The 24,983-nt window shown below is 42.0% G+C and overlaps 1 protein-coding gene across 3 annotated transcripts in view; it reads right to left on the bottom strand.

The window, feature by feature from the left end:
* MCF2L2 (MCF.2 cell line derived transforming sequence-like 2) overlaps positions 1 to 24,983 on the bottom strand; it is a 253,611-nt gene that overhangs the window by 140,438 nt on the left and 88,190 nt on the right. For 2 of the 3 annotated variants that reach the window (XM_032171721.2, XM_058427094.1), the window contains 3 exons: positions 22,389 to 22,508; positions 8,713 to 8,829; positions 3,512 to 3,661 (listed from right to left, as the gene is read on the bottom strand). In XM_032171721.2, the coding sequence (XP_032027612.1) occupies positions 3,512 to 3,661; positions 8,713 to 8,829; positions 22,389 to 22,508 (387 nt within the window). Of the gene's footprint in view, positions 1 to 3,511; positions 3,662 to 4,265; positions 4,349 to 8,712; positions 8,830 to 22,388; positions 22,509 to 24,983 lie in introns of those variants that run through there. The other variant, XM_032171722.2, reaches the window with a different exon arrangement.

Genomic DNA, 24,983 nt, shown 5'->3' on the forward strand with positions numbered 1-24,983 from the left:
TTTTTGAGATGGAATTTCACTCTTATTGCCCAGGCTGGAGTAAAATGGTGCGATCTCGGCTCACTGCAACCTCTGCCTCCCAGGTTCAAGCGATTCTCCTGCTCAGCCTCCTGAGTAGCTGGGATTACAGGCATGCGCCACCATGCCCGGGTAATTTTGTATTTTTAGTAGAGAGAGGGTTTCTCCATGTTGGTCAGGCTGGTCTCAAACTCCTGACCTCAGGTGATCCACCCACCTTGGCCTCCCAAAGTGCTGGTATTACAGGTGTGAGCCACTGTACCTGGCCAGTATCCCTTTTTTTCTAATATAAACCATTTCTCTCTTTAAGTCATTTTTGGATGAGAAAGAGGAAAAATGTAACTCTAGTTTAATGATTTTGGTATTCTTGCTTCTAAGCTACAAGGTAAGGAACAAAGAAATCAAATTTGAATTAGGACAATAATCAGTAATCACAAAAAGGCCTTAAGAAATTCTCTGTATTTTTTTGGTTTTTTGTTTTTTTGTTTTGTTTTGTTTTTGAGACGGAGTTTCACTCTTGTTGCCCAGGCTGGAGTGTAATGGAGTGATTTCAGCTCACCGCAACCTCCGCCTCCCGAGTTCAAGTGATTCTCCTGCCTCAACCTCCTGAGTAGCTGGGATTACAGGTGCCAGCCACCATGCCCGGCTAATTTTTGTATTTTTAGTAGAGACAGGGTTTCACCATGTTGGCCAGGCTGGTCTCGAACTCCTGACCTCAGGTGATCCACCCCCGCTCAGCCTCCCAAAGTGCTGGGATTATAGGCTTGAGCCACTGTGCCCAGCCTGTATTGTCTTTTAAAGGATGTTAATTAATATTACTTGGTAAAATAAAGATGATAATATTTTAAATCCAAATTCACTTAATGTTCTTAATCGAGGTAAACACTTGGACGAATTAAATCGCTTTGAGAATTTTGTCTTAAAATAATTTTAGGTCTTCACCATGATTTTAGGGCAGCATGGAATATAAATGCAAGCATTTCTTTTACTAAAAGGCCAATTAAATGGAAACTTCTAATTTCCTTTCACTTGTCTTACAGGTTGGATAGGGGGTGTTTAACCAAATTAATGTAATAGAGTATAAATGTCAAATAATACTTCTAACTATGTGGCCTCCAAGGTTACTCCACCCCATAAACTGAGAGAAGTCTTAGCCTCCTTTGCTCAGAACTGCCTGTTTTAATTCTGAGAAGAGCTGGTTAGCATGCATAAGGAAATCCTCTTACTCCATCCTGGAAACTGGTTCTTTCCCACCTCTTTACTTCTGCAGAACTCTTTGCCTGTGTAGAGAAACTATAGAACACCCACTCATCTGCCTTCCCTGTCCCCACCCCTCTGCCTTGCCCACTAGCACATACAGCAAGACCTGACTGGCTGGTTTTCACCTTTTCTCCAGAGACCTTCCTGACTGACCACATTGTCATCTCGGTGCTTCTGCTCTTCGACCTCTCCATGCCCTTCTTGGATTGAGGCAAAGAACGCACTGTGCTCATGAGCCCTAGGCACAGAGCTCAGTTTCACAGTCCTTGCCGCACTGGGCATCCTTCGCATGACACCCCTTTGCACCAACAGGACCACTCTGCAGACTCCTTTTGGTCAGGGACCACCTGTGGGCCTGTGCAACTGCAAACTCCTTCCTAGCACACTTCACGGAGGCACCTAGACCCTGCTTTCTGCAACTTATACCTCCTAGGAATCATGTGAACTTAAGTCAGTAGTTTTGGAAAAGCAAAGGCCAAGTTTCTCAGAGGCATTTTCAGGGAAAATTTTCATGATGTCATCAGGATTTTACAATTTCAGTCCAGATTTTTGTTTGTTTGTTTTATTTTGGTTGTTTTTTTTTCTTTTTCTTTTTTTTTGAGACGGAGTCTCACTCTGTCACCCAGGCTGGAGTGGAGTGGCATGATCTCGGCTCACCGCAACCTCCTCCCGGGTTCAAGCGATTCTCCTGCCTCAGCCTCCTGAGTGGCTAGGATTACAGGTGCCTGCTACCATGCCCAGCTAATTTTTGTGTTTTTAGTAGAGACAAGGTTTCACCATGTTGTCCAGGCTGGTCTCGAACTCCTGACCTCAGGTGATCTGCCCACTTCAGCCTCCCAAAGTGCTGGGATTACAGGCCTGAGCCACTGTGCCCAGCCCAGTCCAGATATTTTGATTGCTCACAGTAATCTTTGGAATATATTTTTTCTCTTTTGTTGTTGTTTTGAGATGGAGTTTCACTCTTTCGCCCAGGACAGAGTGCAGTGGTGAGATCTCAGCTCACTGTAACCTCTGCCTCCCAGGTTCAAGCAATTCTCTCACCTCAGCCTCCTGAGTAGCTGGGATTACAGGCGCCCGCCATCAAGCCTGGCTCATTTTTATATTTTTAGTAGAGATGGGGTTTCACCATGTTGGCCAGGCTGGTTTCGAACTCCTGACCTCAAGTGATCTGCCCACCTCGGCCTCCCAAAGTGCTGGGATTACAGGCATGAGCCACCACGCCCAGCCATTGTTTTTTTGAATAACAACCTCCTTAAAGACTGAATTTAACAGTGTTCCCTGGCACATGGAAACATTAATTTGCCTCAATTACTAGACTCTGAGACTCTCCTAACTAGACTATGTGTTCATTGAGGTTGCGTTTTTGGTTTTCCTGGCAAGTAGTGGTGGGTGCTCAATAAATGTTGAATAAACGAACAAATCAACCATCTAGCAAAGCATTTTTGCAAATTTTTGGTCACAGACACAAGAGTTCAACTCTTCCCAAGTTCCATGAGGCCAAGACACATACACTGACCATCCAATCCTCATTTTGCTGCCCTACGGAAAACTGGGCTTCTGTGAAATAATGGGTTCGGTCTGTTTGTGCTTCTGAAGGTAGAAAGGTGCCGACACTCATCCAGGGAGAAGCCCCGGGAAGATTTCCCTGTACTGCATGACTGAAAGAACCTGCCAAGCTCCCTTTTCTCAGCAGGTTCTGACGTGCTTTTATGAATTTTAATAGGTGCCTGTCCTTCAACTCAGGTCAGAGTGCCTTCCATAGTCCTTTTTCTCAAATTCATCCCCAAATAAAAAGACACACTCTTGAGAAAGTGAAGCAATAAGTCCACTTATTAGTCTGCCCCAAAACTTTACAACCACTGCTGGAAAGCTTATACTTCAAAAGCCAGCCCCTACCCCTGCAATTTCAGCACGTTCTGTCTTGCTCTGTCCTGAGCAGGATCACGGGAGGGCAGCCCTTGAAAGGGTGCTCACATGCCTTAGCTCACCCCAAAGCTGGTAAAGCCCTTTCCTGTGCTGCTTCCCACCGTTCTTCACTCACCACCCAGTCTCAAGAGCCTTCTTTCATTACAAACTGCCTGTCTGGAAGGTTTAAGATGATCAATGGCTTCCAAGTCACTAAAGAAGAAAGAAAACGAGGGCTTAACTGTTAATTCTGCTCCCAGCTCTCTCCAAGAGGCAGGCATACCTGCTGGCACAGACGCTGGCCTCTGAGAGGCCACTGATCCCTCACCTGCAGCTTGTCCCACTGCCTTGTGTGGGACATGAGAAGGTCTTCCGTGGATAGCATGCTTCTGGGCAGCTCTGTTGTGGCCAGGCAGGCCCCAAACGTCTGCAGCATCTGGGCAGTGGTCTTCAAGGTCAAGGCAAAGTTTTCGATGGCCTGGAAGGTCAGACAATTGTAACAATGTGGAGACATTAACAGTCACCAACATGCTGTCTTGATGGAAAGACAACAGATTTAGTTGATAAAATTAGTGAAGAATCACCTCACTTTGGAAATGGTATAGAGGACCTGATTCTGATAGGGAGATTAAAAAGAGGCTGGTTTCAGTCTCAATGCTGCCACTAGTTGACCAAATGACTTTGGATAAGTCACCTCTTTACACTGAACGTCAGTTTATTTATCTACAAAATAAAGTGATTGAGTTACATGATCTTTAAGATTCCTTTGAGTTCTAACTTTCTGAGTCTCTCGTTCAAAGGGTGACACCCAGAAAATGCACTGTCACACAGAAAAGAATCTATATATCTCACTTATAAAACAATATGTACTGTATATGTGTGGTTATATTATTCCTAGTTATATATACAGGCAAACCTCAGAGATATTGTGTGTTTGGTTCTAGGCCACTGCAATGAAGCCAATGTTACAATAAAGTGAGTCACAAAAGTTCTTTTGTGTCCCAATGCAAAGGGAAGTTCTGTTTACAGTATACTGTAGTCTATTAAGTGTGCAATAGCATTATGTCAAAAATTCCACATACCTTAATTTAAAAATGCTTTATTGTTAAAAAATGCTAACAATCTTCTGGGCCTTCATCAAATCACAATCTTTTTGCCGCTGGAGGGTCTTGCCTCAATGTGGATGGCTGCTGACTGATCAGGGTGATGGTTGCTGAAGGCTGGAATGGCGGTGACAATTTCTTAAGACAACAATGAAGTTGCCACATCAATTGACTTCCTTTTATGAAAGATTTCTCTGTAGCATGCAATACTGTTTGATAGCAGTTTACTCACAATAGAACTTCTTTCAAACTTAGGGTTAATCCTCTCAAACTCTGCCACTGCTTTGTAGACTAAGTTTATGGAATATTCTAAATCCTTTGTTGTCATTTCAACATCATCATCATCACCAGAAAGATGCAGAAATCACTTTTTTTGCTCATCCGTAAAACACAGTTCTTCATTCATTCAAGCTTTATCATGAGGTTGCAGCAATGCAGTCACATCTTCAGGCTCCACCTCTAGTTCTCTTGCTATTTCCACCACACCTGCAGTTACTTCCCCAGCTAAAGTCTTGAACCCCTCAAAGTCATTCATGAGGGTGGGAATCAGCTTCTCTCAAACTCCTGTTAATATTGATATTTTGACTTCCTCCCATGAATCACTAATGTTCTTAAAGGCATCCAGAATGATGAATCCTTTCCAGAAAGTTTGCAGTTTGTGCTACTCACACCCATCAGAGGAATCACTATCTATGGCAGGTATAGCTTTACAAAATGTATTTCTTAAATAGTAAAACAAAGTTGAAATTGCTCTTTGATCCACAAGCTGCAGCATAGATGTTGTGTTAGCAGGCATGAAAACATTCAACTCCTTGTACATCTCCATCAGAGCTCTCAGGTGACCAGGTGCATCACCAATAAGCAGTAATATTTTGAAAGGATCTTTTTGTCTAAGCAGGAGGTCTCAACAGGTGGCTTAAAATATGCAGTTAACCATGCTGTAAACAGAAGTGCTGCCATCCAGGCTCTATTATTCTATTTCTAGGGCACACACAGAGTAGATTTAGCATCATTCTTAATAGCCCTAGGATTTGTGGAGTGGTAAATGAGCACTGGCTTCCATTTAAGATCACCAGCTGCATTAGCCCCTAACAAGAGAGTTAGCCTGTCCTTTTAAGCTTTGAAGCCAGGCATTCTCTTCTCTAGTTATGGAAGTCTTAGATGGTATCTTCTTCCAATAGAAGGCCATTTCATTTACATTGAAAATCTGTTGTTGAGTGTAGCCACTTTTTCTTTTTCTATTTTTCTCTCTCTCTCTTTTTTTTTTTTTTTTTTTTTTGAGACGAGTTTTGCTCTTGTTGCCCAGGCTGGAGTGCAGTGGCACGATCTCAGCTCACTGCAACCTCTGCGTCCCGGGTTCAAGCGATTCTCCTGCCTCAGCCTCCTGAGTAGCTGGGATTACAGGCACCAGCCACCAGGCCCAGCCAATTTTTTGTATTTTTAGTAGAGACAGGATTTCACCATGTTGGCCAGGCTGGTCTTGAACTCCTGACCTCAGGTGATCTGCCCGCCTTGGCCTCCTAAAGTGCTAGGATTACAGGCGTGAGCCACTGCGCCAAGCCAAGTGTAGCCACTTTCATCAATGATCTTAGCTAGATCTTCTGGATAACTTGCTACAGCTTCTATAGCAGCACCTTGCACTTGTATGTTACAGAGAATTCCTTCCTTAAACCTCACAAACCAACACCTGCTAGCTTCAAACTTTTCTTCTGCAGCTTCTTCACCTCTCTCATTAATAGAATTGAAGAGAGCTAAGGCCTTGCTCTGGATTACGCTTTGGCTTAAGGAAATGGTGTGGGTGGTTTGATCTTCTATCCAGGCCCAGACCACTAAAACTTTCTCCGTATCAGCAAGAAGGCTATTTTGCTTTCTTATCATTCATGTATTCACTGGAGTAGCATTTTTAGTTTCCTTTTTCTTATCATTCATGTATTCACTGGAGTAGCATTTTTAGTTTCCTTCAAGAACTTTTCCTCTGCTTTCACAACTAGGCGAGCTGGCTAGGCTGAGATGCCTAGCTTTCTGCCTATCTCAACTTTTGACATGCCTTCCTCATTAAGCTTAATCGTTTCAAGCTTTTGATTTAAAGTTCCTTTCACTTGAACACTTAGAGGTCATTGTAAGGTAATTAATTGGCCTAATTTCAATACTGTTCTGTCTTAGAGAGTAGGGAGGCCCGAGGAGAGGCAGAGAGACAGGTGATGACCAGTTGGTGGATCAGTCAGAACACACACAACATATATCCGTTAAGTTCACTGTCTTATATGGATGCAGTTTTCCGCACCCCAAAACAATTACAATAGTAACACCAAAGATTGCTGACCACAGATCACTGTTACAAATATAACAATTGGCCGGGCGCAGTGGCTCATGCCTGTAATCCCAGTACTTTGGGAGGCCAAGGCGGGCAGAGCACTTGAGGTCAGGAGTTCGAGACCAGCCTGGCCAACATGGTGAAACCTTGTCTCTTCTAAAAATACAAAAAGTAGCTGGGCGTGGTGGCACGTGCCTGTAATCCCAGTTACTCAGGAGGCTGAGGCAGGAGAATTGCTTGAACCCAGGAGGCTGAGGTTGCAGTGAGCTGAGATCATGCCACTGCACTCCAGTCTGGTGACAGAGCAAGACTCTGTCTCAAAAAAAAAAAAAAAGAAAGAAAAAGAAACCAAATATAACAGTAATAATAAACTCTGAAATATTGCAAGAATTGCAAAACTTTGTCAGAGAGGCAGAAGTGAGCACACACTGTTGGAAAAATGGTGCTGATAGACTTGTTCAACACAAAGTTGCCACGAAACTTCAATTTTAAAAAATTGCAATATCTGTGAAGCCCACTAATGTGAAACATAATAAAATGAGACATGACTGTATGTGTGTGTATAAAAAATATATACTTGTAAAAGGCATGTAAAGAATATCTCTGGTCTTTCAATACTAGTTGTATTTTTTAAAGTTCACTATAAAATGTTTAGCACACACACAACCACAAACCATGGCTACATACCAGGCCACGGATGGTGTATAACAAAAACACCTTAGGCTGGGTAATTTATAAGCAACAGAAATTGATTTCTCACAGTTACAGTTCTGGAAGTTGGGAAGTTCAAGATCAAGGCCCCAGCAGATTTGGTGTCTGGTGGAGGTCTGTTCCTCATAAAGGATGCCTTATGTGCCCTCACAGGGCAGAGGGGGCATAACAGCTCCCTTCAACCTCTTTTGCAAGGGCAGTAACTCCATTTATGATGCTAGAGCCTTCATGACTTAATACGTCCCAAAAGGCCCCTCCTCTTAATGCTATCACATGGGGTTCCAACATGTGAATTTTGAGGGGACGCCAACATTCAAGCCATGACAATGAGTTTTGATCTCACTTTTTCCTCAATATTACTGAAACTCCTAACTTAGCATAACAATCACCAATATCAGTAGGTAGGAAAAAGTAAAATATTATATATCAGGTGCTTTCACAGACAATACATCGCTTACTCCCCACATCAAACTTTCAGGAGGCTTTTGTTAGCCCAGGGTTTCTCAGCATTGGCTATTCACACTTTGGGCCAGATGATTCTTTGTTGTGGGAGGCTGTCTTGAGCATTGTAAGGTGTTCAGCAGAGTCCCTGACAACCCACTCGATACCAGCTAACTTCCCCCACTAAGTTATAACTACAAAAAAGTCTAAAGATATTGACAAATGTAGGAGGCAGGCAAAATTATCCCCTGTAGAGAAATACGGTGTTAGTCCCATTTTAACAGAGGAAGAAACAAGCTCAGAAATGCTTAGAAACTCACCTGACATCAGACAATATGTCATCATGACAATTTTTAAAAATTACTTTCAACTTTGATTTGAGATCCGGGGTACATGTGCAGGTTTGTTACATGGGTATATTGCATGATGCCGAGGTTTGGGGTACAGTTGATCCTATCACCCAGGTAGTGAGTATCGTACCCAATAGTTTTACAATCCTTGTCCCCCTCCCACCTTCTCACCTACAGTAGTCCCCGAGGGGTGACAATATTTAAATGTAGCTTCTTCTGACTTCATGGGTGTCAATATGTCTGTACATTAGAATCATCTGGGGAGTTCTGTGGCATGTTAATGTCTAAGACCCATCCCAGATGAAGTAAATTAGTTTCTCTGAGGTGTAACAGGCTATTGGTGTTTCTGGAACCTTCCCAGGTGCATTCGAAGGTAAGTGTCCCAAAACCCCACACCGGGAGATGTAGTGGGGTAAGGTGGTCAACAGGAGAAACTCCAGCCTTCGCCCTTCCACGCTCCTTCTTCCCCAGCCTGTGGCTGAGAAATCCCAACCAACCCAAGGTCAGGCAGTCACAGGGTGACCTCCCAGCAGTTGATCTTTAACTCTCCCATCCCATCTTCCGGAAAACAAGGAGAGACAGTGAAAAGCACACGTAAGCTGGTACTCACAGTGCGGTGATTTACCCACTGACCGTGGCGATATTCCAAAGTCCCCCCTAATTCCCGGGTCAGTTGGCTTTTGTCGATGTAGCCATGAAGGTCAGAGACAGAGTTTACCATGATGATCTGTAAGGTAAAAATGTAATTAAACGTACTCCTCACTGATCATTAAATAATAGCTCATTTAGATTCTATTCTTATCATAATTATATTTTATATTCTATTATTATTTAAATGATACTTCAACTTTGCCTTATCAGGCATTTATATTTAAAAATGGTTACAGCCAAGTACAGTGGATCATGCCTGTAATCTCAGCACTTTGGAAGCCTGAGGTGGGAGAATCATTTGAGGCCTGGAGTCTGAGACCAGCCAGAGCAACATAGCAAGACCCCATCACTAGAAAAATTAAAAAAAAAATTAGCTGGGCATGGTGGCATACACCTGTGGCCCCAGCTACTCGGGTGGCTAAGTCAAGAGGATTGCTTGGGCCTGGAGGTTAAGGCTGCAGCAAGCAGTAATCGCACCATGGCAAGCACTCCAGTCTGGGCGACAGAACAAGACCCTATCTCAAAAAAAAAAAAAAAAAAAAGTTACTATATCCAGTAGGGAAATATTTTAAAGTCTCTTCCATTTTTTGCTTTTGAATGAGAAATACCAAAATGTTGTATAGCCTATGACGAAATGTTAACTGGGTTCAGGGAGCCAGTTCCAGGCTACCTAAAAGTCAGGCCTCGCTTTATGTGAATTTTCAGTCAAAAGTTCCCAAGGTAAGGTACACCTTTCAGCCACCAAAATCAAGTGTTGTACTATGGTCTGAAAGTCTACCATGAGAAGCCCAATCAAAGGTGGTCGGGTAAGTGTCAAAATAAAATTAGAATACAGGGAAACACAAAGAGTATGCATTGAAAAGACTCACTACACTGATGCGCCCCGATGAAGAATATTGAGGTACCCCTACTGTAGCTTGCACTGAGGGGATCTGGAGGTAACAGGGCATTGGGTTTTACAAACTAGCAGTTCCGGTGATGAGCGAACACTCACATCCAGAGGAAGCTGACGCATCCCAAATTGCCCCTTTGCATTCCTTGGCAGTAGTTCTGGCCTGGGTGTGGTTCTGGCTCACTCAGTGACTATATCACACCCTCTACTCACTCCTGAGTGGGACAAGGACTCCTCATTCCTATCTCTGAAACACATCTTTGAAGCCTTTAACTGTGACATTATATTTTTTCACTCCCTGTTGATTATTTTGAAAATTAACTCTTGGTCAGATGACATAAGAATATGGACTTTCTTCTATTATTATAAAGTATTAGTCAAGGAATGAATCTACTTTGGAATGAGAATATAAATTAGAGCCCAGCCAGGTATGGTGGTTTGCACCTGTAATTCCAGCTACTCAGGAGGCTGAGGCAGGAGGACTCCTTGGGCCCAGGAATTTGAGGCTCCAATGAGCTGTGATCACATCACTGCTCTCTAGACTGGGTGATAGAGCGAGACCCCAACTCTTAAAAAAAAAAAAAGTCGTGGCCCAAAGTCTATAGGTCAAATTTGATTTATTCTTTCAACAGATATGTATTGAACTACTAAAAAAAGTGCCAGGTACTGGGGGATAATACAGTAAACAAGACAGACCCTGTTCTAGGGAGACTCAGGCTCCGTGGGATTTGATTACTACCGATCACCACCTTAACCTTGTCAGGCCCCATGTCTTGCTCCTCCACTTCTGAAAACAGTTTGGGGCTTTTAAAATTTATCTTTATAATATGAGAATGGATAAAAACCTGAATCTATCTGTGCCTTTCCCAACTAAAAATTTTAAACCACTTATGGGGGTTTTTAAAAGGTTTTTATTCTTTCTAAAATTAGACATTTTAGGACAGGTCGTTAGAAATTATGAAGCTAAAAATGTATTTTGCTTCTTGGAATATGAGTTGCTATGGTAATAATTGACATTTTAAAAAATACCCAATGTGCAACACTGTATTAGGCAAAAGTAACCTTGCACAGGGTCTGGAGTTTCAGAAACCTATGCTGCCAGGCTGCATATTTTCTGTACCATTAGGGAGGTGTGATATCCCACACTTGCCAAAACTCTGCGTTCTCATCTTAAGCTTTAGATGACCAAGAGGAATTTTAAGTTGAAAGCGAAAAGTGAAAATTAGAAACAAAGGATTATATTAGAAGAGTTAATACTGTTAAGTATTGATCTGTAGAGTCAAAACAATTCCATAATCAAAATCCCAGCCGACTTTTTATAGAAATTAACAAACTGATTCTAAAATTCATATAGAAATGCAAAAGACATCGAATAGGTAAAACAATTTGTAAAAGAAGAAAAAATTTGAATGATTCACATAAGTTTTGTCAATTTCAAAACTTATAAAATTGCAGTAGAGTGTAGTAATGACAAAGCATGGACAAATAGATCAATAGAAAAAAAAAGCAATAGATAGACCCACACAAATACGATCAATTGATTTTTTAAACTTTTTGTCCTGTGAAGAGGCTGGGCGCAGTGACTCACGCCTGTAATCCCAGCACTTTAAGAGATGGAGGTGGACAGATCACCTGAGGTCAGGAGTTTGAGACTAGCCTGGCCAACATGGTGAAATCCTGTCTCTACTAAAAATACAAAAATTAGCTGGGCGCGGTGGCAGGTGCCTGTAATCCCAGCTGCTTGGGAGGCTGAGGCAAAAGAATCACTTGCATTCGGGAGGTGGAGGTTGCAGTGAGCCGAGATTACACCATTGTACTCCAGCCTAGGCAATGAAAGTGAAACTCCGTCTCAAAAAAAAAAAACCCCACAAACCTTTTTATCCTGCGAAGTAATTATAGATTCACAGGAAGTTGCAAAGATAATTATAGATTCATAGGAAGTTACAAAGGCAGTACAGAGAGGTCCTAGGCACCTTTCACCCCCAATGGTTACATCTTACATAATTACAGTACAATATCAAGACCAGGAATTTGATATGCTTATAACGTGTGTGTAGCTCTGTCATTTTCCCACATATGTTGTTTCCTGTACCCACCAGTATAAGCAACATGCAAAACTGTCCCATTGCCACAAAGACCTCCCTTGTACCACACCTTTCAGTCAACTCCCACCCCCAACATCCCTCCCTGAACCCCGGCAAACACTAATCTGATTTTTTTACAAAGGTGCAAAGGTAATTCAATGGAGAAATAATTCTATTTAAATAAATGGTGCTGAAACAACTGGATATTCATATGTAAAAATAGGAACCTTGACCCACACCTATGAAAGTAGCCAGAATCAAAACAGAGTCACTAGTATTAAAAAATAAATAAATAGGCCAGGCGTGGTGGCTCACATCTGTAATCCCAGCACTTTGGGAGGCTGAGGCATGCAGGTCACAAGGTCAGGAATTCGAGACCAGCCTGACCAACATGGTGAAACCCTATCTGTATTAAAAATACAAAAATTAGCTGGGCGTGGTGGCAGGCGCCTGTAATCCCAGCTACTTGGGAGGCTGAGGCAGGAGAATCACTTGAACCTGGGAGGCAGAGGTTGCAGTGAGCCGAGAGAGCACCATTGCACTCCAACCTGGGTGAGAGAATGAGACTCTGTCTCAAAAAATAAATACATAAAAATAAATAAATAAATAAATAAATAAATAAATAAATAAATAAATAAAACCTAACCAATAGGCCAGGGAAGACTGCAAAGAAAGGGTTCTCACACTTGTATGCCTGATAACAAAACTATCACAAAGGACTGCAAAAACCACAGCCTGGCACACAGACCATTGCAACATTTAACTGCCTGTCCAACTTCCAACTGGCATCACTCGTTATTGATCTTTGTGGCCAAGAATAATGAACTCGAAACAATTATATAATGCTCTTCATGTTCCCTTTGAAAACCTTTGTCTCCCTCTACCTTCCTGAATAAGCATGTAGTTTACTGTGTCACACATATTCCCATTTCAATGCCCTGTTCCTGAATAAATATTGCTTTCTGAGAGGCTCTCCCTGTCTGTTATTTAGGCTGACATATCTCACATCTTATACAAAAATTAACTCAAAATGGATCATAGATCTAAACATGAAACATTAAACTTGGAAGAAAATGTAGAAGAAAACTGTGGTATAATAAGAAATGTATTCAGTCTTTGTCCCGGCGTCTCGCTCTGTCGCCCAGGCTGGAGGGCAGTGGCGTGATCTCAGCTCACTGCAACCTCCGCCTCAGCAATTCTCCTGCCTCAGCCTCCAGAGTAGCTGGGACTACAGGCACCCCCCCACCATGCCCAGCTAATTTTTGTATTTTTAGTAGAGACAGGGTTTCACCAAGTTGGCCAGGCTGGTCTTGAACTCCTGACCTTAGGTGATCCACCCACCTCAGCCTCCCAAGGTTTTGGGATTACAGGTGTGAGCCACCGTGTTTGGCCGCAGCTTTATTCTTAATCACTAAAAACTAGAAACAAGTCAAATGTTCTTTCCTGGTGAATGGTGAACAGATAAAACGGGTACCTCTATAACGTGAGATAATATTCAGCAATGAAAGGAAAGAACTATGGACATACCCAGCAACATGGATGAACCCCAACTGTTTTATGCTAAGTGAAAGAAGTCAGACTCAAAGGCCACTCAGTATACACAGTCATGTGTCACTTAATGATAGAGATCAATTCTGAAAAAATCGCCATTGGGCAATTTCATTGCTGCTCAGTCATAAAGCGCACTTACACAAACCTAGACGGGACAGCCTGCAACACGCCTGGGCTAACTGGTGTAACCTATTGTGCCTAGGCTACAAGCCTGTACAGCATGTTACTGTACTGAATACTGTAGGCAAGTATAACACAATGGAAAGTATTTCTGTATCTAAACACATCTAAACACAGAAAAGGGGCCAGGAGCGGTGGCTCACATGTGTAATCCCAACACTTTGGGAGGCTGACACAGGAGGATCGTTTGAGCCCAGGAGTTCAAGGCCAGCATGGGCAATACAGGGAAACCCCTGTCTCTACAAAAAATAAATTTAAAAAAAAATCAGCTGGGCATGGTGGTGCACACCTGTAGTCCCAGCTACTCAAGAGGCTGAGGTGGGACGACAGCTTGAGCCCCAGAGTTCGAGGTTACAGTGAGCCATGATCACACCACTGCACTCCTGCCCAGGCGACAGAGCAAGACCCTGTCTCAAAAAAATAAAATAAAATAAAATAAAGGAAAGGAAAAGGAAAAGGAAAGGAAGGGAAGGGAAAAACTTTTTTTAAAAAAGTACAGTAAAAATACAGTTTTATAATTTTATAGGACCACCATTGTATATGTGGTCCATTGTTGACCAAAATGTTGTTATGCAGCACATGGCTGGAATTGCATTTGTATGACTCTCTGCAAAAAGGCAAAACTATAAGGATGGAGAGCAGATCAGTGGCTGCCAGGCATTAGGGATAGGGAGAGGGGCTGGCTACAAAGGGGCAGAGTGAGGAAGTTTTGCATAGTGATGGGATCATTCTGTATCTTGATTGTGGCGACTGGATAACGCCATGTATTTGTCAAACTTCATAGAACTGTACACCAAAGAGAGTGAATTTTACCTGACGTAAATTTAAAAATTTCAAAAACAAATGAGAGGCAGTTTCCCCGCATTTTTTTTCTTCTTTTAATCTTTACAGGATAGAAATGTTTAAAAAGTTTTTATATTCTATATAGTGAAGAAAAAAAGCAGAATAATTCTGCTCATCAAACCCACAGGACACACTAAGCATGTAAAACTGGCCTTAAAACATTTTTTCTGTGTTTTCTTGGATTCTGTTTTTATCTATTTGGCATCGTGTCATCACAGGTCAATTACATGAGCCACATTTTCTTATTTTCTGTACTCTTGAGGCTCTGGCATTTGTGGCCTCCATGACTAGGAAGAGACTGCCCCGCCACCCCCACCCCAGGGCTAACCACTTCTTGGAGACAGCAAAGGGGTTAGCTGGGAGCAGGTCTTTCATATGCAAAACAACCAATCTCAAATCCAAATCCCCAACCAGCGCCTTATCAAACTCTCACACACCAGGCCAGTGTATACTTTGCCCTAAGTCATCCCAGGGCCAGGTACCATCTAACAAAGAGACAACCCTTATAACCCAAAGATTGCAGGAGTTATTCAAACTAGTCCATACTAAATCCTGCCTTGCTTTGCTTGCAGAAACTCCAGTAAATGCTCTGTCCTAGACTTTCCTCTGCCTCCTTCTTCTGCCTCCTGACCAAAGCTTGGTGCTTCCCCAGTGGCCCATGTGGCGTGAGGTGACCCCGACCTCTGGGACATGTGAATATAATAAACTTCTTCCTTCCAAGCCTTTCTCTTCCTGTGGCCCCACCAACTTTACCATACATGCATATTCTTGGAACAGTTGTTAAAAGCTAAAAATGTCTTGTTTCTTTTCCTTTTCTGTATACATTTGTGTTCTTATCTATAGATGATTAAAACTGTTCTTTCAAAGAAATACATGGTCTTTTAACCACACAAGAAGCATTTCCTGTATTCTGACACAAACTCCATTTTAAGCAACCAATTTCCACGATCATAGCCCCTTCAAGAGTTTTACAAGACTGCCTTGGTGACTTCACATTAACAGTTTTGTGAGGCTGCTATGAGTACAGCTGTTCCAGAAAAGGGAAGTGCCTGGCCAGCAACAGGGACTCAGAAACCATCTACTGGGAGGCCAAGGCGGGAGGATCACTTGAGGCCAGGAGGTTGAGGCTGCAGTGAGTCCTGATGGTGCCACTGCACTCCAGCCTGGGTGACAGAGCAAGACACTGTTTCAAACAAAACAAAACAAAAACAAAAACCATTTGCCACATCAAAGTACTTCCCCTCCACAGATAAAGGTAGAGGGAGGCTGTCACTTGACTACAATTACATCCTTGGCCCACCTGATTCCTATACCAGTCAGGCAAAATCAACTCCTTTCCCCCCAACACGTGAAAATATAATTATCTAACTAGAAATGACCAGGAAGATGTTATAATATAAGAGAGGCTAGGAAGCTACAAAGTAGAGTGCTAATATCACAACCATGTTTTAAAAATAAAAAAGAAAAACTGACAGTTTGCACTGTCATTGAGAAGGAAACATGTATTTCAAAGTTAGATTTCATCAAGCTTGGTAACTTCAGACTGCCGTTTCTGGAGCACCAGGGAGTGTGACCTTGTGCGTCAGGTGAAATGGTAATTTACGGGGTGAACCTGCATTAAAGAATGCCCTACTCAATGTGCCCAGGGTTTGGGTGACTGAGAGCTTTTTCAAAAGTTTAAGTTTAAAATCAAAAGCAGGACAGGCAGGGAATCAACCTACACTACCACAAATAGAAGTAGCTAAAGTCAGAGTAACGAGATAAAGTAGATGTTCAGTCCCTCCTAGGTGTAGATGCACCACGTGAAAAGGAGGGCATAAGTCACAAATGGATCTGTGTACATATGAGCACGCCTAGATCATATGTATAATATGTATAAAACACGTGTTTTATATGCAATCAGGGAAATATGCACGACATTTGGTCAAATGCTTAGTTCCAACTCCAAACGTTTTTGAGTGGCAAGAAGAATTGATGAGTCTTCATTTCTGAAGGGGAGTCACGAAGGGACTCATGAAGATGATGACAAGTCACTGGCTTCTTGTCAGTCTCCATCTCTTCCCAAACATCAACAGTTACTCAAGTTAGGAAAACTGAGCAAAGAACTCAGCCCTCACATTTTCCTTAAACACTCAAGTATTTCAAAAATGAGTATTTAAAATAGAATGGGAAATTCTTCTGGGTTTGGCTAATCCCCAAAGTAGAAAAGCAAGAATTTTCAGAAATTTGATAATTAATATAAGATGGAACAAAACAAGGAAAATAAGAGTAGGAAAGGAGAGAGAAAAATGAGAAAAATCCCTTGTCTAAGATGGCAAGTCTTCGCTGAGATGGGTTAAATATTCTTTCAGAGTAATTGTATTTTTATTTTTTCATTTATTTATTTTTTGAGACAGAGCCTTGCTCTGTCGCCCAGGTTGGAGTGCAGTGGTGTGATCTCATCTCACTGCAACCTCTGCCTCCCAGGTTCAAGAGATTCTCCTGCCTCAGCACCCTGAGTAGCTGGGACTACAGGCATATGCCACCATGCCTGACTAATTTTTGTATGTTTAGTAGAGACAGGGTTTTGCCATGTTGGCCAGGCTGGTCTTGAACTCCTGACCTCAGATGATCTGCCCACCTCAGCCTCCCAAAATGTTGGGATTATAGGCATGAGCCACCATGTCTGGGCCTCTTTCACAGTAATTTTAATTAAAGCTATTTTTTGTTAATTTTGAACAGATAATATTTATAGATAGTAATAAATTTGAACAGAAAAAGTCTGTCTAAATAGAAAAATCCTCCCCCTTCCCACTTACCCCCAGCCATCTAGGTGGAGATCCAATAGGCAACCACTTTAACCAGCTTCTTGTATATCTTGTGTATCCTTCTCAAGATGATCTATGCACAATCATACATATAGCCCTTTATTTTATCCAAATGGGAACCTACTGGATATACTGTTCTCCCCTTGACTTTACCCTCACTTAAATATACATCTTACATGGACTGAAATTTAAGGTATCAGTATGAACTTGTGATTTCTAGGATATTTGTAATTACAAATATGTACATGTATATGTGCACATGCATGCATATATTTAGAGCTTCTGTCTGCTGAAAGAGCCTAAAAACAAAGATACCAAGTAGTAATAGCACATCTTACATCCAGATCTTGGACTCTAATATTTTCAACACCAAAAGGAACCAGGGCTCTTAAGAGAAATGGCCGGTAACAAAGCTGGATCAGAGCATGCCTGAGAGGGACCTAGATGATCATATTAGGCCAGAAAGTAAGGAAGTGCCAAAAAAAAAAAAAAAACAAACATGATAGGGACATGTCACAAGGACACAAGAGTCAGGTTGAAGGGTTCCCGCTGACCAAATCTTGGACAGCTGGAGCACCACAATAATTGAGAATGGCAATGAATTACAAACCACTGAAAAACTAAGAATCCAAAACGATAATAGACAAATAGATGATAAGGGAAGGCTCTAGCTTACAGTAAAATGCCAACTTCTGATTAGTAAATGATGAGAGTGCTAGAGTTGGAAAATCATTATTTTGCAACCAATAAATAAAGGTTGTTTCAAGAATCTTTAATGGATATTAAAGAGAGATTGGACTTTTTTGAGAAGCAGGATTTTTGCATGATCTTAAAGTGTCTCTGCAAAGATTATTAGTTGCAAGGGAAAGAATCTATTTAATATTTGGGAAAGTGGACAACACTTTGACTGGGGATCAAAATTCACATCACCAATAGGGGACAGATGAGCACCGTGGGCCTCCAGGCGATACTCTGAGAAGGACATGTATCACTTAAGTAGCATAAAAGACAAAGAAAGGGCCGGGCACGGCGACTCACGCCTGTAATCCCAGCACTTTGGGAGGCTGAGGTCGATGGATCACCTGAGGTCAGGAGTTCAAGACCAGCCTGGCCAATGTGGTGAAACCCCGTCTCTACTAAAAAAAAAATACAAAAATTATCCGGGTGTAATGGCAGGCACCTGTAATCCTAGCTACTCGGGAGGCTGAGGCAGGAAAACTGCTTGAACCTGGGAGGCGGATGTTCCAGTGAGCCGAGATTGAGCCATTGCACTCCAGCCTGGGCGACAAGAGTGAAACTCCATCTCAAAAAAAAAAAAAAAAAAAAAAAGACAAAGAAAGGGCCAGGCACAGTGGCTCATGCCTGTAATCCCAGCCCTTTGGGAGGCTAAGGCGGACAGATGGCTTGAGCCCAGGAGTTTGAAACCAGTCTGGGCAACATGGTGAAACTCCATCTCTACAAAAAAATTTAAAAAATAGCCTGCATGGTGGAGCGTGCCAGTGGTGCGTACCTGTGGTAGCAGCTACTCAGGAGGCTGAGGTGGGTGGATACATTGAGCCCAGGAGATGGAGGCTGCAGTGAGCTGTGATGGCACCACTGCACTCCAGCCTGGGCAATAGAGAGAGACTCTGTCTTAAAAAAAAAAGAAAAGAAAAGAAAAGAAAAAAGACAAAGAAAGGCTATGAAAATGTTTTAGATTAAAGAAAACTAAAGAGATATAACTAAATCCACGACCCAATCCTAGAGTAGATCTTCTACATATATCCTGTATATACGTATACATATTAAATATATTGTGTATGGATCTCTTTATATGTATATTTATTCTAAGTATACAGATAAATACGTATACATTACAATACATATACAGAAGCAATACATATAAATACATAAACATATTCTAAACATACATATACACTGCAATACATGTTATGGTTTCAATGTATGTTGCCCTCCAAAATTCATATGTTGAAACCTAATCACCAAGGTGATGATACTGGAAGGTGGGGCCTCTAAGAGGTGATTAGGTTATGAGGGCTCCTTCCTCATGGATGGAATTAACACCCTTACAAAAGGCTTGACGGTGGCTGGGCATAGTGGCTCACACCTATAATCCCAGCATTTTGAGAGGCCCAGGCAGGAGGATAGGTTGAGCCCAGGAGTTTGAGACCAGCCTGGGCAACACAGCAAAACCCCCTCTCTAAAAAAAATAAAAAAAATCAGCCAGGCATGGTGGTGTGTGCCTGCAGCCCCAGCAACCTGGGCAGGAGGATCGCTCAAGCCCAGAAGTTCGAGGCTTCAGTGAGCTATGATCCTAAGCTACTGCACTCTAGCCTCGATGACAGAGAGAGACCCCATCTCTAAAATCAAAACAAAGCAAAAAGGGCTTGAGGGAGTGAGTTTGCTTCTTTTGCTCTTCCACTCTCCTTCCATGTGAGGACAAAGCGTTCATCCCCTCCCAAGGAGGGAGCAACAGGGTGCCATCTTGGAAGGAGAGACTGGGTCCCTCAACAGACACCAAACTTGGCGGCACCTTGATTGTGGACTTCCCAACCTCCAGGACTGTGATAAGTAAATTTCTGTTCTTTATAAATTATTGAGTCTACAGTATTTTATTATAGCAGCACGAACTAAGATAATACGTACATAATACATGTAACTATAAAAAATTATTCTAAGTAAACATAAATATATAACATTCTTATGTGTATATATATATCATATAAGTATATATAGAGAGAAGCAAATGATAAGAAATAATTAATCAAATGACGATAAAATGTTAACAATGGGTGGGTGAATCTGGACAAGGGGCATGTGATATTCTTTGTGCTATTCTTATTCTTGCAACTTTTCTGTGAGTTTGAAATTAGTTTCAACTAAACATAAAACATCCAAGAATATATATTAGAAAATTTAATATGTAATCACTATAGACTTATGCTATCTATTTTTTATTTTTCAATGGACTAAAATGCCTAAATTTTAAGGATAGAGTTCAATTCATTTTGATAAATGTATATAGACATGTAACACCACCCAATCAAGATATGGAACCTGGTGGGGCGTGGTGGCTCATGCCTGTAATCCCAGCACTTTGGGAGGCCGAGGAGGGTGGATCACCTGAGGTCAGGAGTTCGAGACCAGCCTGGCCAACATGGTGAAACCGCGTCTCTACTAAAAATGCAAAAATTACCCAGGCGTGGTGGCAGGTGCCTATAATCCCAGCTACCCAGGAGGCTGAGGCAGGAGAATCACTTGAACCTGGGGCGGGCAGAGGTTGCAGTGAGCCAAGATTGTGCCAATGCACTCCAGCCTGGGCAACAGAGCGAAACTCCATCTCAAAAAAAAAAAAAAAGATATGGAACATTTCCTAGAAAGTTCCTTTTGTCCCCTTCCAACTAGTCTCCACCACCCCCATCCCTAACAGCAGCTACTATTTTGATTTTGTATCACAACACAGTTTTGCCTATTCTTGAAATTTTTCTAAAAGGAATCATAATCATACTGTTTAGTGTCTAGCTTCTTTCTCTCAAGAGAATATGTTTGAAACGTATCCATGTTGTTGAACGCATCAGTACTTCACTCCTTTTTATTGCTTAATGGTATTACATTATATAAATGTGCCACAACTTATATATACTTTTCCGCTGACCAGCTGATGGACATCCTTGTGTATGTCTTTTTGTGAATTTGTGTTTTCATTTCTCCTGGTTGGGTCATAGGTTAGGTGTATGTTTACTTTCAAAGAAACTATCAGCCAGGCACAGGGGCTCATGCCTGGAATCCCAGCACTTTGGGAGGCTGAAGCGGGTGGATTGCTTGAGGTCAGAAGTTCAAGACCAGCCTGGCCAACATGGTAAAACCCCGTCTCTAGCGAAAACACAAAAATTAGCTGGGTGTGGTGGTGGGCACCTGTAATCCCAGCTACTTGGGAGAGGCAGGAGAATGGCTTGAACCCAGGAGGTGGAGGTTGCAGTGAGCTGAAATTGCGCCACTGCACTCCAGCCTGGGCAACAGAGCAAGACTCCATCTCAAAAAAAAAAAAAAAAAAAAAGGAAGAAGAAGAAGAAAAGAAACTATCAGCCATTTCCATTGTGGTTGTACCATAACTTACCACTTTTATTGGCTACAAAATATTTCACTGACTGGGTAGATAATTATTTAACCAGTCCCCTATTGTCAAGCATTACGTTATTCTCAATCTTTTACCTTTATAAACAGCTTAATAATGAATATCGCTGTCTAAGCAGCTTCGTGCAGATGTGTGAAAATATCTGTAGAATAACTTTACAGATGGGTGAAAGAGGGTGTACATTTGAATTTTCTATAAATGCTGATAATTGATCCGTCACATTGCTCATTACCAAATCTATTCCTACCAGTGAAATATAAGAGTGCTTGTTTTCTCATATCTGTTTGTCAAAGTTATAGGTAAAATTTTGAATGTTTTAGTTTTAATTTGTTTTTCTCTTCTGAGAATCACAATGTTGACTTTTTACTTTAATTTCCTATATTTATATCACCCCTATACTTTATATCTGTGTTTTGTTTCACCTGTACAATTTAGCTTCCACCCAAGTCCCTTTCTATCATCTTAGACACCACCTTCAGACTAATTTTACCATGTCACTCCCCACCTAGAAAACCTTCCCTGGGGCGGGCACGGTGGTTCATGCCTGTAATCCCAACACTTTGGGAGGCCCAGGCGGGTGAATAACCTGAGACCAGGAGTTTGAGACCAGCCTGATCAGCATAGAGAAACCCCGTCTCTACTAAAAATACAAAAATTAGCCAAGCGTGGTGGCACATGCCCGTAATCCCAGCTACTTGGGAGGCTGAGGCAGGAGAATCACTTGAACCCCAGAGGCAGAGGTTACAGTGAGCCGAGATTGCGCCATTGTACTCCAGCCTCGGTGACAAGAGTGAAACTCTATCTCGGAAAAAAAAAGAAAAAAAAAACCTTCCCTGGATCCCCACTGTCTACTGAATAAAATCCAAAACCTGCGTCCTCACACTGAAGATCTAGTCCTTGATTCTTACTCTTTCCTCCAAAAGATTACTGTTTACGTGCTCCAACAAAAATGAGGCTTCCCATGGGCCTCAGTCCAGTGTGTACTTCCTGCCTCTATGCCTTCACACGTGCGGTTCCCTCAGCCCAGAGAACCCTTTTCTCCCTCTCTACCTGTTGAATCTTACCTTGCCCAGAAACCCTGCCCAAATGCCATCTTCGCCAGATGCCCTAACCAAATGAGACAAGATGAAAGGTCATGCTTACCGGCACTTTCGTTTTAAATTCATTTCGATAGTATTTAATGCCAATGTCAGTGAATGTCCTCTGGATAAAGCGACATGGGCGAAGGATGAATATGAGCTGTAAGTTTCCTGGAAATGCCACCTGCAAGCATCAGGAAAAGTGTCAGGAGGAGAGAGAAAATGTCATATCCATTACCAGGGTCTACTTTAGTCTCCCCTTACCCAAGATCAAGATCACAGAAGGAGAAGTTAAAATGGATGCCACGGATGTAAATTTCACCAGATTTCAGGGCTAAAAGAGACCTTAGAGGTCAGATAATCCTAAACCCTCCTAAAAAAACAAAGCAAACCAAACAAGCAAGAAAAATGTTTTCTGATTATAAAAATAATTCATATTATTTATAGAAAAATTGGAAAATTAATAAAAGTATACATTAGAAAGTGAAAATTCACCCATGGGTTTTCATAGCCATACTTAATATTTCCATCTGTTTACTTATAGGATGTTTTCTCTGTTTAAGTATCTTTATCATGGCTCATATTATTAAAATATTTTGTAACCGGCCTTTTCACTTAATGTTGTACCATACGCTTTTATTCTTGTTATTAATAAATTCTTTGGAAACATTATTTTTTATGGGTGTACAATCTATTTAACCAATCCCTTATTGTTAATCATTTAGGCTTTTTGATAATTTTACTATTGTAAATACTACTGAGATGAACACCTTTATCCACATCTTGGAATATTTTCTTAGCCTAGATTCGTAGAATAATCACTGAATCAAAGAGTTCGTATTTTAAGTATTCTTGATGTATATTATTGCTAAGTTGCTTTCAGAAAGTATTGCCCTCATCTCAAGGCAAGGTTCTGAGCAGGTTCATGTAATTGCTTAGGGGTAGACTTAGGAACTCAGATCTCCATGGGAACTGCCATGGCTTTCCATTCTTCCAGTGGTTCCCCCAAAGCAACCTCCTATGGGGATTTTTTTTTTTTTTCTAAATCAGGTCTTTACTCCAGACTATCTTGATTCATTAGGACTGGGATGAGATAATCTAGGTATCAGTATTTTCAACGAGCACTTGAAGAGATTCTGGCAGGTGGCCAGATTTGGGGATCCCTGCACTATAGCATGTTTTACATATAAAGTGATCGACATAATTCTGGGACAAATTAGGCTCTGATATTAAATTACTCATGTATTATGTATGGACCCTGGAAAGCCAGAACTCTCTAGAGGCCAGACCTCTGGAATAGTCGTGGGCATCAATCATGGCTGCAGTTATTCCAAAGATAAATCCTATATCCACAACTAAACTCAAGGGAGAAAACAATCCATGCGGCGATGGGAGGATTCTCTTCCCCATCTTTAAACGCAAGCTCCTAACAGAAGAACCTTGCGCTTTGTTGTGCCAAGATGGAAAGTATTAGCTGAGACACAATTTGTGAATTTGGAAGAGGCTCTAGAGCAATCTGAGAGAGACTCCGTGTGTGTGTGCATGTTTGCGTGTGTGACTCCTTCTGCAAGCAGGTTTAAGTGAGGTTTCAAATGTCCCTCTCCTGTTCTGCTTTACCACACTACCACATCCATCCTCTTTAGCCAGTCCCAACTGCCCCAGATGGGCTATGCTCAGGTAAAAATGCTGACTTAGCTGGCCCTAAGGTGTCTCTGCTTGTGGTGGAGTTCACAAGTCTGAGGTCCCTACAGAGGAAGGACACATCTACTTGCTGAAAGATAACAGATAGGGATCAAAATCAGACTATGAGCAAAAGGAGGCCAATCCAAGGTGATATAATTTAATGCAAATGCAAGCACACCTCCCACCACACTACTTAAATATCATTGTGTCTGTTTTTGCCATTGTCTTTCTAATATATGAATAATTTGGCTAGGTGCAGTTGCTCAAGCCTGTAATCCCAACACTTTGGGAGGCTGAGGTGGGCAGATCACTTGAGGTCAGGAGTTCGAGACCAGCCTGGCCAACATGGTGAAACCCTGTTTCTACTAAAAATACAAAAATTAGCTAAGCGTGGTGGCGCACACCTGCAATCCCAGCTACTTGGGAGGCTGAGGCAGGAGAATCTCTTGAACCCAGAAGGCAGAGGTTGCAGTCACCTGAGATCGCGCCACTGCACTCCAGCCTGGGCAACAGAGTGAGACACTGTTTCAAAAATAATAATAATACTGAAATAATAAATACTGTCTTAAATTGAATTGCCCCCAAAGCAAATCCTCAAACAAGGATTTAAATACAGGTAGTTTGTTGGGGAAGTGATTCCAGGAAGCATGAATGAGGGAGTGGGGAGGAAGACAACAATGAATAGAGTGGCAATGTCTCAATGAGGGGGTTACTGCTGTAGGCAAAGGGGGCTGAGACCCTCTAGGATACTGTGTGGAACACACCTCAGAATTGCCCCACTGAGGATCTGGAAGCTGAGATGTTTATCTACCAAATCCTCTAACTCAATGGTTGCAGGTTACTCCCAGGGCATTAACTTTCCAGCACTCCCCACCTGCCCCTCTTCAGTGACCAGAGAAGTCAGTAAGGTAGAGAGACTTAGGAAGTCTTTGACATGCTCAGAATTGTTTGCAGGTGACCTGCAGATGGCAGAGGA

The sequence above is a fragment of the Hylobates moloch genome, unplaced genomic scaffold, assembly GCF_009828535.3.
Source record: "Hylobates moloch isolate HMO894 unplaced genomic scaffold, HMol_V3 SCAFFOLD_13, whole genome shotgun sequence".
In the NCBI taxonomy this organism is placed as follows: Eukaryota; Metazoa; Chordata; class Mammalia; order Primates; family Hylobatidae; genus Hylobates; species Hylobates moloch.